Genomic DNA, 16,966 nt, shown 5'->3' with positions numbered 1-16,966 from the left:
AAGGCACAGGACAACTGTATGCATGTGAGAGGGTGCAGGACAGGGAGGGAAAACGAGAGATGGACCCGAAAGATGGAGTATAAAGAAGAGAGATCTAAGTGTCAATGTGAGGGGAGAGGGGGAGAGAGATGGAGGGAGAGAGAGAGAGACATAGAGGGAGAGAGAGAGACGAGAGCGACAGAGCGATAGAAAGAGGGTACGACCAAGAGTCAGAGAGACCGAGAGGGGGGAAAAGAAGGAGAGACTGAAAATTAGACGGATAGTGAGGTAGAGAGACAGAGAGAGAAAAAGAGAGAGAAAGGGTGCGAGAGAGAGAGATGAAGAAACAGAATGAGAGGGGATAAAGAAAGGGGATGGAGAGAGAGAGAGAGAGAGACTAACATGGGAAATGAGAGCATGGGAAGAGGTGAGAAAAAGAAAGGATGACGCACACACAGAGAAAACACACTGAACAGAGGAGAGAACGGGGGAGTGATGGCGGGAGAGAAAGCAAAGGTGTTACATCACAGATACAAGCCCATTAGAAAACCAGTGGGCTCTGTTCAACAGCAGCAGTGATTTCATGTCCCTAAATCAACATGGTTATATAATCTGCTTTCGAAGTCTTGAAATGTCTCCCACTCACACGCACAGTGTAACACACTCTTTCTTTCACCTAGACTCTTCTCACGGATACACAAACTGGGCTACACAGGGCACTTCCCCAGCCAGAATGCCACTGAGCATGCAGACCATTTCTGCTCCTACTGATAAATGTTTTTTCATCATTGTAAACCATATATAGAAGCTAAGACAAAGTCCCAGTTAATTATATTACGGTAGGCTGTATGATTCTAGTTGGCCAAATGAGAAGGATTAGTAAGCTTTCACAATCTATTTGAGAAATCACTGCTTAAACAATTAAAGCAGACACACACACACACCTGCTCTCCTCCGTGAATATTCATATAAGGAACGGCTGGGGTGTTTGAAAATGAATAGGACCAATGAGATAGCAGGAATGGCTTTCCTCTCATGAATATTCATTACCACCTGCCTGTTTTGTGTCTACTCATTGACAAACGACCCCGCTCCGCTGAATGGTGGCAGGTTAAGACACGTAAGAGAAAGTATTAGCCTACCTCGGCTAGGGGAACATCAGAGTATTTTTGTACGCTGTGTTTGTTTAAGAGGGAATGCTCTATGTATGGGAACGTCGGAAAAAAAAAATAGGCCTATGCGCCCTGCATGCAAAAAAAACATGGATTGCCTAAATGTTCATACAAATAAAATAAACACTAATGGCAAGAGGGGAGAAAGTGCTGATCGGCTTGGTCTAAATACAATTTTTTATTTATATGCCTACATCGTTTAAGACGACTACTTCACTATTGCGCACTGTCAACTTTGTCACATAGTCGGAATGTATAAAATAGATGTCACATGGATCCATCATGTAGGCCTATGGGACGCCTGTTAATGTCAAAGATGAACATATTTTTGTTCTGAGTAAATTTTCATAAAAGTTTAATATTTCGCCACAAGAGGGCGGTCTAGCAGTGAGGTAGAGCAGTGGCCCAAAAACCAACAATACTAGCTGCTGGTAGGTAATAGGTGATTTGGCAGAGTACATTTTTATAGTGGAACACTTGAACGCTCCATTAAATGTTAAAGGGGACTTATTATACCACCAGGTGTGAGTGTGATTAGCCTTACAAGCCGTTTCGAAAATCTGCCTAATATGACATCACTAGTGGGTGTTTCACCTAGATCTGTGCTGGATAGATGAGCAATGTTTACTTCAGTCCACTGGGTAGGCTGGTAGATAGATCTATCCAGCACAGATCTAGGTGGACACACCCACTAGTGATGTCATATTAGGCAGATTTGTAAATATACAAAGAACCTTGTATATTTATCCATCCTCTTACTTCAGGTAATCATAGCAGCACAACTCATAAAAGCAAAACAAATACATTAACCATGTACTTTATTGTTCTTCTGAATGGAAAGAAAAACTCAAAGAAAAAACATGTCTCCATTAGGAACATTAAAACGGCTATGAAAGAACTGTTATCACAGTGAACAAAGTCTTTTCAACTCAATGGTCAAACAGCTAACAGATATGTTGTCAACACCAGCACTGTGTGCATCGTAGAGTGTTCCAATCCAGGACATTCAGAAAGGCATTGGATTTTCTTAAAACAAAATCAGAATATGTGCCAGTGCAAAAAACAAAATTTGAAATTGTCTTTTAATGAATCAACCCCCTATGTCCTGAAATGGAAGCAGAATAAAAGCATGCGCTGTCCTGTTAGATCAGAAGCGTGTTTCTTATATAAGGCGGATTACAGAATGCTACCAGTTTGGTCAACAAAAGCTGATACACTAGGGATGCACGTGTGCGTTAACAGTCCTGAACCCCTTACCAACAGAAATGCATTAAAATTTTCCTGCAGTAGTTTCATTCAATACAAATGGTCCCCATTAGGCACACATGCATATCAATCAGCTTTCACCCCAAACCATTATCCACTGGCCACTAAATAAGAAAGCACCCCGTTTGACAAAAAAGACTGCACACAACTGCTGCGAAAGCATAGGGAAGTATATTAATGAAGACAGACTGAAGAAGCATCTTGTTTCCACTTTTAAAGGGTGTATTAGATTAACAAAAAATGTATTAAGCTCTTAATCATTTGAGCAACGCCAGACCTTATGGAACATATCCTAGTCTTGAGAAAACATGCAACTATGTTAACTAAAGTGTGGGGTCATTGATGATTTAGAAGATACACCTTGGGTAAAAACTAGAAACTCCATTGTAATATTTGCATGTCCGGTGTAATAACTAAACATTAGCTGTAAGCCCCATGTTGCTGGAAATAGGCCTAAAGGAATAGGAAGAGGTCACCTGTACATGGTAAACTAATCAGTAGCAAGCTGTGATGTTCTTTTATTGGACTGAGATCAAACCCATAACAGGGAGAAATTCTAAATGTCATTGCATCACATGCATTCATAACCCAACACTTTTCTTACACAAAACAATCCAAAGACCAGGTCAAGTAAACCCCCCCTTGGTGTAGGACACCCCTAATGACCAAAATAGAGAATCCAAAGAGACAGAAATGAAATTAAACTAGAGCAACCAACTAAGATTACCATGAAATCAAAGGGTGCCTTGGACTTGTTTATAGTACTATTCAATGCTTTAGCTCAAAAAAAGGACGACCGTAGATTCTGCCCAGGTTTCTGACACATTCAATTCGAGTTGAGTGGGAGGAGCCAGTAGCAGTAGTATAACAATCGTTCCCACCTTCACTTTGCCTCCATCAACATTCTATATACAGATTTAGATATGTACAGCAACATTTTATATATGTATATACACACACGACTGCTGATATTAGCAATGAATCATGTACCACTTGCACCATTTATGATTAACTGACAAAGAAATCAACCAAATGACACAACATTGAAAAAAGTAACATGTAGTCTATATACCAATTCCAAGCAAATAATGGATACAATTATTAACTCAACGTGCAACTATATCAAGACAATAGGGTTTTTCTGACCGAGTCTTCTCTGGTCTGAGGGGGGGGGGGATTTGTTCTCAGGTCCCAGGCTTAAGTAACTCTAACACAAATATCATGTGACTCCAAGGAAAACTACAGTAGGTGACATAGGCCGAAGGATAGAAAGGAGTAGACTCCTTTTTCCTTCCATAAGAAAATGAATCAGCCAAGGGCAGAAGTGGACATGAAGGTAAATGAAAACGTTTTATAAAAGATAATGACCATTTGAACACATTAAACAAGTATAACTTTATATACCTGGGTCTCTCGTTAAACACTCCGTTATTGCCATAATAAAAATTATTTGATTAATTTCTGCCTCTTTATAATCTTTTTTTATACAATAAACTGAATATATTGAGCTATACATTGTGGGCCGCATGCCATGACAGTTTGCAAAAACCCATATGAAATTCAGAGTGGTTTCTAAAGGGTTGTTACGTGGAGACACAGCTGGACCGCCATCTGTGTTACATTTCAAGTAGTGAGAGTGACATACCGACTGCCGCCGCCGCCGTGTTTCAACACACTAAGGGCACTGACCCACCGGACATAAGGCGGGCACGTGACAGCAGGCTGTCTTGCTCACTTGTCGTGACCCACACTCAACACTAGACACTAGACACGTCACCACTGGGGAGCACTAGTCAAAAAGAAAACTAAAAAAATACACCTTTGACCAAATCATCTGATACTTGTCTAAAGAAATTCACAGGAGAGGCTTCCGATTGGCTGCAGAGCACCGTGGCCCCGCCCGACACCCCATCCTTCAACCTCCTCCTCCCCTCGCCGATGTTTCTCGGATTGGTCGATGTGGACCCACAACTCCTAAGTCACACTCCCACCCTGCTCCTGCAGACAGAGACACACACAAGAGGAAGATGTTAGGGGGGTGATAGTCTGGCTGAGCGGAAATGGACAGAGTCTATAGCTCAGCGTTAGATTCCACCGCTACTCCTCCCCTTCCTGTTGCTGGCTTTCCCGTATTGTGCTCCCCCTCAAACTCGGACACTAAGCAGAATTGCGAGTTTTGAAGAGGACTTTGACGGCGCTGTATAGCTAGCATGTTTGGCTCTTTCTGTCGAAAATTGCAAAGATTTGCTTACAGCATTTGCCGAGGAAGAAAGATGTTCCTGCCGTTTTTACATATAAATGTTAAAACGTCTGTCGTTTTGATAGGTCCCGTGAGCTCCTCAAGGGCCAAAGTGTATTGTGTCTTGACATCATTGTGAGAAAGAAACAAACGATGTTTGTTCTTTTTAACTATAAAAGGATCTTCACGTAGGCGACATACATCTTTAATCGTTTTTTGTGGCGTTTGCGGTTGGGATTGAGCCAAATCTCTGACAACCTCTGAACGTCAAGACGTTCCATCAAAATAATTTCCCCCCCGGCACTATTTTGCATGGACACTGCTGCTGCATCCCGGGGTTAGCCCCGCCCTAGACGATTGGGATTGGTTTAAAGAAATAAAAACAGGCCCGCCCAGTTTCCCCCCGGATATACGGCTCTAAATAGCGTGGTTCAAGACCATTCTAGTTGCTGTAGTTTGGTCTGGCTTTGCGAGACTAGGGGGGGGGGGACTACCTGCATGCATAGCAATGCAAGGCACTTGTGCACACTTGTCAAAAACCTAAAACGAACAAAGGGACTTCCAGGTCAGGCCCTAAGCTGTGGTATTTTGTTAGAGACTAGTTTGTGATAGAAAACAGACTACTCACCAGAATAAATCATTTTTGTGGTGGTTGAGACGGTGGTGGGATAGACAGAGGGGTACAGGCCGGTTTGGGGGGGGGGGGGTCACTCCAAGGCGTAGGACATTTCTGGTGGGGGGGGCTTGACGGTGACTGGCTGTGAGGATCGTCGGGGGGGCGAGGGCTTGGGCTGGGCATGCTGCTGCATGGTGTCGTAGTAGGTCACTCCGCCGTACACCTGGGACTGGGCCTGGTAGGACAGGGGACACCACGTTATGGAGCAGCCCAGAGGAGACATGGTGGATCAAGGATATGCAACCCATTTTTGAGGGTTGACATGACATTGCGATTCTGTAAACATCGCGATTAAGATACAATCTTTATTATGCAATCAAATCTTTGTCTGGTTAACTTCCATGTGTAACGTTGAGGCGTGGACTTTCCTAAATAAAGATGGCCGAACTGAACACGGCATAGCTGATGCAAATCCACTATAAGTGAACACACTATAGCGCACTCTATATGTTTCGTTACTTTCACATTTCAGGCCTCAGTAGTTTCTGAATAAAAATAAAATAGAAAAATCCCACCGCTGGTTATGGTGCGAGATCTAGAGAACACGCCTTTCAATATCACATCCATTTAAATCAATAGGCGACTGCCCCTCCTCATTACACTGAATACACCAGAGACCAGGGGTACTGGTGCATTGTCTGGGTTTGTCATAAATGCATGCACCCCGGGTAATGCGTACCTGTGGGTTGGTGTACATGGCTGGGTAGGGGAAGGTCATCACCCCAGGTGGCGTGTAGAAGGGCGGAGCCATCATTTGCTGGGGTTGCCCCGGCGACAAGGAAACGGGTGGGGCCCCGTAGAGCGTGGGGTTCGCTATCGGACCGGCGGATGGGTGTGGGTGGAGTCCTGTGGATAAGGGGAGGAGGTAGTATTTTGCATGAAGGTGGAGAGAACAGAACTGGCAAGACTAATTTGCTTAGAATGATTGACAATGGAAACCCATTCTTTAGTTTAGGGTTATCAAGGTGCGCTTTAAGCATTACAAAATGATGTTCCATGAAATCCATGGCAATCTCATGTTCACTTCAAAACCCATCTAATCCCTCATGCCAAGCAGGTGACCAATTACTGTACACCATGGGTGGACAGGACACCAGTGTCAGTCATCACCGATGTAATCTTGTGCAACGACATTGATTTTTTCAAAGAAAGTCTTAAATCAAAAACCTAATTCTAACCAAAAATATACAGCAACTATGTTTACATCTCCCTTGTGTCAAGTGCTCAACAATTGTCCTGGTTTTACTACATTACCATGTCACACTTTTAAATGGTTGACACTTCACTGCCACCTGGTGGTCTGGATCAGTCACCGTCCATAGTTTTAACTTCTTTCATTCAACAGATAATATGCTTACGTATAATATGCAACCTTTATTACCATTTTATCTATTCGAACTACTGTAGCACTGAACCAACGCTACAGCAAGAAGTGCTTGCTATTTATTTAAATAACCATAATTTCTTTCACGAACTAAATGTCAATGTTACTTTACTACTTACTGTACAGATTCTAATACAAATAAGATATAATGCAAGTCTGACAGTCATGCAACTGCATTTGGGTCAATTCTTAATGTGAACATCAATATTTTTTTTTATAATGCAAAAGGATAGAGGGTTGCTTGTACAATTTACAGCCTTAGTTACATAAGAATCTATTTCATAACCAAGCAAAATCTGTATCTTCTTTAATTTGTAATCTGTAATTTCCTAAAACAAAATCGATTCGAAGATTAAATGGATTTCGAACCTTCCGAATCGAATCGTTTTGGGAAATCAGTGACGATACCAAGCCCTACCATAGACCATTGAAAGCAGGGGACAAAGTGAACGGCTTGAAGGCTTCAGGCCGAGGTGACAGGACTCCACAGAGGGTACTCACCAGGGTGGGGGATGTGCATCTCGGGCTGGACCAGCATGCCTTGGGGAGGGATGGGGGCCGCGGTTTCACCGTGAGCATAGATTGGTCCTTGGTACGACACTGGTGGAGAGGAAGAGATAGCCTTAGGGTTAAAGCGTTCCTCGTCAACATCGTATAGAATATTCACGAAGGCTTTCAAATGGATTATGTGACTTGAAGCCCCATGGCAAGGTGGAAGTCGGATGATAGATCAGACAGGTCGGGTTAATTAGGCACAAGTGCTATGAAATTTGACTAGCAGTTTTAGAGACCCGTCTTTCTGGATCTTAGAGGTTGACCAAACTTGGTCGCTTGGTATAGATGGAGCTCAAAACGTCTTCCTTTTCAAGTAAAAATAGCTGCCCTTTTAAGGCAACCGATTAAATATTAGATGGGGCGAAAACTGTCACCCGTTTGTTCCCCCCGAAAATAGGGGAACAAACCATTCAGTTGGTGCTCGTGGTGAGAAAAACGAGGTCCAAGAGATATATGTAAAGATAGATAATAGTCCATCATGAGGGCTACAGTCAAAGAAAGAAAATCGTTGTCAATTGAAATTTAACAAACTCTGGTCGAAAGAAATTTCAAAGATTGGTTGGTAGAGATAAAAAATAATTAAATATATCTGGACATTTTCTCTGGATGAACATTATCTTCCACAGTGACCTCTATCTGGTAACCAAAATATCACGCAAGTTTTGTTTGGAGGAAGTCAGTGGGTTTCAGATCCACCCTCGGTCCAAGTCCGATTCAGTTTCAGCGGAGCATCAATGTAAAGCCTATCAAAAGGTTAAACAAGAAAATTTACCGATCATCGCAGAAAACATGAAACAACGAAATGTCAAGTGCACATGGATGCACTTGACATTTGTGCACCGATCTAACCGCCATCATACAACGTGGGGTTAGAGTGATGGGATGGAACCAGTCCTCTTACTGGGCTCGTAGTAGTGTCCCTCTATCACCCCGAGGTGGAGGGGCGGGCCGGGCTCGGGCACGGGCCGCTGCCGCTGGGAGGAGTAGCGCTTGGCCCTGCTGGCGCCCACACCCATCTCCTCCATGCCAGGGAACTGAGGTGGACCCCCGGGCATCTGAATGGGGGTCGGGAGTCCTACGAGGGGGAGGAGAAGAGGGTTAACAGCCTGTATTGTAGGAGTTGTTCTGTACCACGGGCAGACAGAGGGAGGGTTGCAGAAGGGAAGTATTGTAGTGTTGAGACACGGAGACGGGACAGAAATAGAGCCCATCTTCCCTGAAATAGAGCCTTGTATCAAATGTTCCAGCCCATAACCTTATAATCCCTTATGTACACCACAGCATGGTTATAGAGAATACTGCACCACCACCACCACAAGCTTTCTGCAGGCAATCTCCATCGGCAGGTCAAGTAGTTTGTCATATGAACAAAACCACAGCATTGTGAGAATAGCACCATCCATTTTCCAGCACGGGATGTATGGAATACAATACCAATACAAGAAAATTACAACATCGGACTGTAGTATCTAGATATTTATCTATAAAGCGAGGAATGTGTGCGTGTATGTATACATGGCCTTGGGATTTCTCCTGACACTTCATCTGCTCTACATCCAAATGGGCGTGCGTATGGCTGGGGACCAGAATAAGTGCAATGTTGGCTTATTTGGCCTCAAGGAGTTCTGAACAGGCCTATCAGGCCTCTGGCCCGTTCCGAACAGGCCTCTGGCCCGTTCCGAACAGGCCTATCAGGCCTCTGGCCCGTTCCGAACAGGCCTATCAGGCCTCTGGCCCGTTCCGAACAGGCCTATCAGGCCTCTGGCCCGTTCCGAACAGGCCTAACAGGCCTCTGGCCCGTTCCGAACAGGCCTATCAGGCCTCTGGCCCGTTCCGAACAGGCCTATCAGGCCTCTGGCCCGTTCCGAACAGGCCTATCAGGCCTCTGGCCCGTTCCGAACAGGCCTATCAGGCCTCTGGCCCGTTCCGAACAGGCCTCTGGCCCGTTCCGAACAGGCCTCTGGCCCGTTCCGAACAGGCCTCTGGCCCGTTCCGAACAGGCCTCTGGCCCGTTCCGAACAGGCCTCTGGCCCGTTCCGAACAGGCACTGCACTAGCACATAGAAAGAATTGAAAAAAAAAATACCCCTAGAGAGCGCTTCAACAAAAACAGACTAAAAGAAGCGATGACCAAGCTTCTCGTGGTTTTGCCTTTACCTCGGAGTTCGGAGCGCATGTAGGATGTGGGGTTCTGAGCCCAGTTGGGCCCAGACCGATTCATCCTGGCCAGATCCTGGTCCAGCGCCGCTAGCCCCGGCGCCGCCGTCGGGACGGGGCCTTCTCCCGCCGCCCAGCTCTTGCCCGCGGTGCCGGTCGCCGAGGGAACAACCCCCGCCGTCTCCTCAACGGAGGTCTGCTTGCTGCCCAGGTCGGCGGGGCGCGAGCGAGTCCTGCGCGCCAACGAGTATGACTTGCGCTCCACCGGCCGCTCGGGGGGCGGCGAGGCCTCCTGATTGGCCGGTGCGGACCTGGGATCCGACACCGCCGCCCCGGAGGAGCCCGACCGATCAGCGACGCCCCTCTGCTCCAGCTGATGATGTCGCCGCGGCGGCGGCGGCGACGACATGCGTCCGCCCGTGTGCGCCGAGGCCTGCGGGGAAGCGGTGCGGACGTTGTCCTCTTGCGTGCCGCCGTTGTCGCTGTAGATCTCTTCGACCACCACAGAGGGGCCGCCCCTCCCGACGCTGCCACGCCCCGTCCTGTTCACCACGCCCGGCTCCTCGTCGGCCAATGAGAAAGCCTGCCGGTGGCCGTGGCCCGGCTCCGCCTTGGGACCCTGCCTGTCTCGACCGTAGTGAGGAGGTGCGTTTGATTCATTGTTCCTGTACTGAGACTGCTGGGGGGCGTTGTGCTGAGACGGTCTGCTGTTCTGGAAGCCCCGGTTGGGCGGGGCGTGGTTTGGGGGCGGTGGTCTGCTGGAGGGCGGTGGGTGTTGGCTGCGTTGAGAGGAGGAAGGCGGGAGAGGGGAAGAGGAAGATGGGTGTGAAGATGAAGGAGGCGGGGCTCCCATGCGGTTACTGCCGCCGCCGCCGCCACTGTGCCAAGAGCGGACTGGTCTGTCGCCGCCACCTCTGTCGCCGCCGCCGCCGCCGCCGCCACCACCACCACCACCACCACTCCAGCGCTTGTCTCTGCTGGGTGACGTTTCCTGTCTGTGGGCATGAAAGAGAGAAAATGAGGCATGGGTATTCTCAGTTTTAAATCAGCAGTTTGATCAAACAAAAAGGATATTTGTTCGGTGAATTGAAATTCACTCTGGACATTTACAGTAGTGTTTGGATAAAGCACCAGACAGTTCCCCGTCATGTCCTTATAACATTGACTGTACAGACATATGCTACTACCATATACGTACTTTTGTATAGAGCAATTTGAGAAATATCACCCACATAATATAAATATGCCCTTCTCTTCAACCACGATACAACCTTCTGCGGGGCAAAATGAACTACCGCGTCGGTGCCTTCCATCTTACCTCGGTCGCCGCTGCCTGTACTGCGCGTCTCGTGTCTGCCGACCCCCGTTCCGGATGTCATAACCGTATATGGACACCAGTTCGTCCCTGCTCTTTGGCGCTTGCTCCTCCTCCCGGAAGCGGTCGTGCACCCAGCAGCCCTCGTCCTTCCACAGCTTCCTGTTACGGCCTTTAGGTCTGAGGGGACGACAATTATATACATTTTAAAAACAATTAACTTTCGGACAGTCACCTCGGAGGAGGGTGACCTCGAGGACATAGCTAACAGTCTTTAATAACAGGCTTAAGTAACAGTGGAATATTCCTTTGGGAGGTTGTGCGTGCAAAAAGAGTGATGCCACAACATTGCTTGGCTTCTAGAAAGAAAAGCATGTACTTTGGAGGTTGACTTTGTTTTCGCTGTGCAATTGCTTAGACTGGGTAGCCCCGCCCATTCTGCTGCCGATTTGAGTTCGCCCTGCAAAAGGGTCTGGAGAAGAGCGATACATTTCTTTCTGCTTCCGATATGTATTTGCGGGAGCCAATCACAAAGCTGGCTTTTCCCCATGGCGCGCTATTGGCTGGTTTAAACACAATGACGACAGGGAAGCGATGGCAAGCAGCCAATCGCGTACAGAGTCAGTTGAACCCGTTGATCATGCCTCCTGTGCTGAGGAAAATGACAGCAGCTTCCCCAGACCAACGTGCAATCTTCGATTGAGCTTGGTCGGGCAATAGCCAGACTACAATTTGCTTTGTTATGTTCTGCTTTAAAAAATGACCTAATTGTTAAGTTTCATAATCGACTCATTTTCTTTGAGAGACGGGTCACATTCTAGACAGTTTGTCAAGACAGATACACAATATCAGGAAAGAAACTTATAGTTTCTGCAAACAGCAAGTGCTTGCTGTTTGCAACCACTTAAGATGATCCAAATTAAGTCAAACAAAGACATGTTAACAGCAGCTGTCCCGTCATACTACTGGCACTGGTGAAAAGGATTCTCTGTAGTGCTCAGTACTGCATTCTCGCTGTTCTGCCAAGTTGAATTGTGCTACGTTTGTTCTATATGATGAAAAGCATGATTCACATGTATTTAAAAAGATTGCATCAGCTTCTGATACAATTCTAAATCCATTTATTGATACGGGTTTTGTCATGATTGAATGTGAATACCTTACGTAATCTAACACAACCAAGATCTGACTCCAAAGATGGGCCTGTGTTTTTCTATTTAATACATCTATTACATTGATGCAGTGGGCGGTTAGTCAATAGAGGGCGCCACCCCTCCATGAAATATTCACTTGAATATATCTGCCAACTATTATCAATACGAAATAAAACAAAAATACATAGCGTTTATCCTTGTTTAATTGTGTGATATACTTGTCACTGCCAGCAACCATTTAAATGCGTCTGAACGTCAATGATTTGGGCTAGGCTAGTTATTGGTCATTCGAAATAAAGCCCTCCTCCAAGTGAGGGGCGCCGGCCACGTTGAAGTCAATGTAAGCTCGCTAACTTTTTGCTGTCTATCAAGCAGAGACAGCTTTTCATTGGCGCAAGAAAATTCGCCCTCGGGTCACAGGCCAATGGTATCGCTTTTCTGTTTGTTATCACCACATCATTGGACAATTCAGCAAATCAATCAAATAGGCTACCTCCCTCAGCAGCATTCACGCAACATAACTACATGTAAAGAGATAGATCGCTAACTAACAGAGTTGTAAGCACTTTCAAAACACCCACTTTTCTCCACCTTTGAACTATTACCCTCAGGTAGGTTCGATACCCAGCCCTCTCCAAAAATAGAACAAAACAGTCATTCATTCCACAATCCATCAGCCTTTTAAACAAACATTTAACAAGAAGGTTTTAATTGTTGGTTTAAAATGCCAACATCTTTAGATGTGTCCTTGAACTATGTGGAAAATATGATGATTTGGGGGTTTTGTCTTGTCAGTGGTTGTTTCTTTTAGTATTTTTTTTTATTGGGGGGGGACCCCAAACCCCCTGTCAATTACTGTGCCCCAACAACATTTTTGATGACCAGCCGCCACTGCATATAATATAGTATATAATTATTACGGTATATTAAGCCCCTTTCAGACATAGTTCCATGTAAATTACTGGGATAACATTTCCGACAACTTAAGATTTACACTATTCGCACATGCAGCTACGTTTAGGAGCATTTCCGTCTTGTACCCAATTCACACATTTCATCACAATGCCCGACTATTGGCCAGAGGACAGTCCAGCAGAGGGTAGTAATACAACACTGTTTCGAGCTCCCTTATATCGGAACTTGCCCTGGTTCCAGAAATTGAAAAGGAGGGGCTTGTTTGCAAATGTGCTATATTGATATACCATCGGTTCACCCGATAAGCATTGCCTCGTCAAGATAAACAGTTGCCGATTTAATATACGTCCTCACTGGAGTCTTGGATCTAGTTCTCTTACTCAACGGGTAGAGTATAATTTCAGACAACGGAACCCTTTACTCGCCACTACGTGTAATGTGGCTTTCATTCAAGACACAGTCGTACAGGCAATGATTCAGAAACGATACGTCTTGAATAGGGAAAATGCCGGAGCAGATTTCCCAGAATAAAGATGCCGGTTCTCATTCAACACATGAGAACCGGAATCTGCCGGAACTTTGCAGGTTAAGTCCGCCTGTTCAACCAATCACATGTTTCCCCGTGCCCACCTCTCTTCCTCCTGGGCGTGTCCCCTGACATCGTGCTCGAAGAACAGCCCCTTCCTGGGGATATAGGCCGGGTTCTTCCTGTCCTCATCATCATCCAACTTCTGACCCGGCTTAGCCTCTGGATCGTCAGTGGACTCCTGCAGGCCAACATGCGTTTTGAGGAACATGTTAGAATTATGAGTAAACAAACTAACCGGTCAACATTATCCCATCATTTTCATCGCATATATTCCATTGCATCCCATACATTTCCTCCATCACTTCACATCCACATCAATTCATTACTTGTCCATTCATCATCTCAAACAGCCTTTATCCGGGAACCCATTGCATTATCCTATCAATGAAAGTGTTATTAACACTATCATCCAGCCTTACCTGTCCATCTCCACTCTGCCTCTCTCCAGACCGATCCCCTTCCTTCTCGTCAACCTTGCTCTCCAGCTTACTCTCTTCTCTATCCTCCCCGTCTCTTGTTGTCCTTCCTCTTCAACCAATTCTCCATCTTCCAGGAACTCTCCATCATCCGCCAAATCGCCACCTTCCACCAAATCGCCACCTTCCACCAAATCGCCGCATGCCACCATTTCACCGCCTTTCGCCATGACAACGCCTTCCGCCAGGTCGCCGCCTTCCGCCAGGTCGCCGCCTTCCGCCAGGACGCCGCCTTCCGCCAGGTCGCCGCCTTCCGCCAGGACGCCGCCTTCCGCCAGGTCGCCGCCTTCCGCCAGGTCGCCGCCTTCCGCCAGGACGCCGCCTTCCGCCAGGACGCCGCCTTCCGCCAGGACGCCGCCTTCCGCCAGGACGCCGCCTTCCGCCAGGTCGCCGCCTTCCGCCAGGTCGCCGCCTTCCGCCAGGACGCCGCCTTCCGCCAGGTCGCCGCCTTCCGCCAGGTCGCCGCCTTCCGCCAGGTCGCCGCCTTCCGCCAGGTCGCCGCCTTCCGCCAGGTCGCCGCCTTCCAGCAAGACGCCGCCTTCCACCAAGTCGCCGCCTTCCAGCAAGTCGCCGTCTTCCACTTCACTACTGCCCCCTCCTCCTCCACCACCAGCTCCGGCCACCTGTTCAGGGCTTTGGTGGTAGAGCTCTGAGCTCGGCTGGCTGAGGCCTCATCATCGCTGTAGAAATCTTCTCTCCTCCTCTCCTCCCTTAGAAAAGATTCATTCATCAATGAGGATTTATTATCCAGAGGAATAATAAAAGGCAATACAATAACGTGCATCAATCAACATAAATACACTCACACAATCCATAACCAAGCCAGCCAATGTATGCTGATCGTATCTTCGTATGCATGTGTGAGGAAACCTATCATTAAGTTAGGTTTCCCTGTTGCCTAATGGAAGAGCTCTCAGGAGCACTTAAGGCAAGGCCAGATAAACCATAAACATGTGTGGTTCGTGCAAGTACCTCAGAATGAGAGCCATTCTCTTCCTCAGGATCTGCACTTTCATAGTCATAGAGCACGGCTGTAGGGGGTGGGGGGGGGGCACAGGGGTGTATTAAACAGCTTACTTCAATTAACTATGTGACTGTGCAGCAGGATCCAAAAAATATTAGTTTTTATGAGGGTTAAGCTGGCAATTCATTAAACTGGATGCCAGGGGTTTTGACACAACAAATATAAATAGATTGTGTATCAACATCAACATTTTTGATAGTGCCATGTATGAAAACGTATACATGTATAGACATTATATAGGAAAAATATAGATGCTTTAATACTTAATGTTGGCATATGGATTATATAGGACTGTGGGTGGGATAAATACCTTCTCCTACTTCATCTTCACTCGCCTGCAGAGGAAGAAAGTTTACTATTAGAAATATTCATACAGAGTTTTGTGTTCACTCAGTCCTTGGCTGTCCAACATCGGACTGACCGGTGTTTCTTTCCTGAATCCGTTTTTCCTATATCCAATACAATTGAGAAATGTAATGCTTCGCTTTTCCCCAACAGCTCAGAATTAACAATTCCTACAGATGACTCGAGAAGGTCAAGCAGATTCTCCATTCGGAACTTGCACGGCTGCAATAGGCAAAAAAAGGTATTTGGAAACATAGGTTAATTCAATCCGATGGAAAATCTGAAGTAGTTTATACACACAACTCCATCTAAACTTATAATACAAATCATTTAAACAATACAAAACACTGACTTTAACGCTCAATGTTGTGGCTATGAATAGTCTTCATATAATCATATGTGCCACTAAATATAGGTCGACGGATAAGAAACATGGCTGAAAGACAGTCTAGTTAAATTGAACCATTTATTGGACGGTGCACATTGCACAAGCAAGTAGATTCCCATTTTGGTATCATACTTAACATATTTCTCAAAGGATACCTTGGGATGTGATACCACAAAATAAGGTTAAGAAATACATGTCACAAAAGTGGGATGGTATTAAAAAAAAAGGGGGGGGGAATAATTTGGGATGCCAGCTAAATAGGTTGTCATCATGGGGATAGGGCATGCCGAGACCCCTATTCATACTAGAATCCTAGTTCACACACGTAAGAGACGAGACACAAACAAGATTGGCCACCAACAGACATTTGTCGAAATAAAATACTGAATATAAAATAGAAGTAGTTGCTGCAAGCCATTGTAAAACATCTGTGTTTGAGACAGACAACCATAAAAGCAATACATAAAGGGTCTTGAAGTAAGACCGTGGGTCTGTTTAACTTTAGATCAGTATTACTAGCATTCAGTGGAAGTAGTTTCCGTTTAATCGGTGTCGGAGAGTGATTTATGAGAAACGTGATCTGGACGTGGCAAACTCACATGATGGGGATGTAGCGTGGCCTAGCTCTCCGCTAGATGCCTAAGTAAAGGCTAACATTGGCCCCAACCAATGGCTTTCCAACGAGCCATTTGAGGGAAACCGACTTCCTATAAAGCCTGCTCGTTTCCAGGAAAGCAGATTAAAAAGTTGACTAGACGCCGTCAGTCTAGCCGGGAAACTTAGCAGTGAGTACAACAAGCGGGCACCCATTGGACACTTACACATTCTGATTCGGCTTCGGTTTTCGGTAAATGTCCGGGTGGCTACCACTTCCACGGGCTCCGGGTCCCTTCCACGGGGCTTCGCCGCAGGTGACCCGGACCTTGGTTTCTCCGAACCCGAACCGGACTCATCGTCCTCCTCGCTGTCCTGGGACGCGCGCCGCCGTCTCCGCCGCCGGTCCGCCTTTAGGAATTGGAATGTGGAACCGGAAGAACGCAGTGAATTGTGGGCGAAATAACGTCATCATTCCTTTTTTTTTTTTTTTTAAAAGCGCATGATCTTTTGGCGCGCTGAGAACACCAAATATGACGTTGAGTTTTATGAACTCGATTGTATAAATTAATTAATCGTTAATACATGTATACCAATTGACAAATTAGTGGTACAAGTTAATTTGTACACTCACACGTTACAATCTTGAGAAAGATTGGAAACATGCGCCCAAACATTGTTGTTTGGGGCCAGAAAATATGGGGGATAGTTCTATTAAATTGCATGGATTCATAAATAT

The 16,966-nt window shown here is 46.1% G+C and overlaps 1 protein-coding gene across 1 annotated transcript; it reads right to left on the bottom strand.

Annotated features, from left to right (window-relative positions):
* Window positions 1–1,749: 1,749 nt before the first annotated feature.
* On the bottom strand, window positions 1,750–16,892 carry LOC130401948 (protein CASC3-like). Its single transcript, XM_056606000.1, has 13 exons — window positions 16,869–16,892; window positions 16,455–16,638; window positions 14,849–14,907; window positions 14,034–14,499; window positions 13,820–13,926; window positions 13,442–13,578; window positions 10,746–10,922; window positions 9,428–10,422; window positions 8,173–8,346; window positions 7,218–7,316; window positions 6,012–6,178; window positions 5,285–5,507; window positions 1,750–4,415 (listed from the first exon to the last, which is right to left on the bottom strand). The coding sequence occupies exons 1-12, from the start codon at window positions 16,890–16,892 to the stop codon at window positions 5,364–5,366; spliced, it is 2,733 nt and encodes a 910-aa protein (XP_056461975.1). The 3' UTR covers window positions 1,750–4,415; window positions 5,285–5,363.
* Window positions 16,893–16,966: the final 74 nt, after the last annotated feature.

This window comes from Gadus chalcogrammus, chromosome 2, assembly GCF_026213295.1.
Source record: "Gadus chalcogrammus isolate NIFS_2021 chromosome 2, NIFS_Gcha_1.0, whole genome shotgun sequence".
In the NCBI taxonomy this organism is placed as follows: Eukaryota; Metazoa; Chordata; class Actinopteri; order Gadiformes; family Gadidae; genus Gadus; species Gadus chalcogrammus.
Note: the sequence above shows the minus strand (reverse complement) of the source record. Positions and strands in the feature narration are given on the sequence as shown.

Bases quoted from the DNA above. Each gene is read 5' to 3' on its own strand.
- LOC130401948 (XM_056606000.1), bottom strand. From the start codon at position 16,892: ATGTTTCCAATCTTTCTCAAGATT. The intron at 10,923-13,441 runs GTGGGCACGGGG...TCGTCCCCTCAG, and splicing joins CACGCCCAGGAGGAAGAGAG to ACCTAAAGGCCGTAACAGGA. The intron at 5,508-6,011 runs GTACGCATTACC...CTGTCCTACCAG, and splicing joins CCATGTACACCAACCCACAG to GCCCAGTCCCAGGTGTACGG.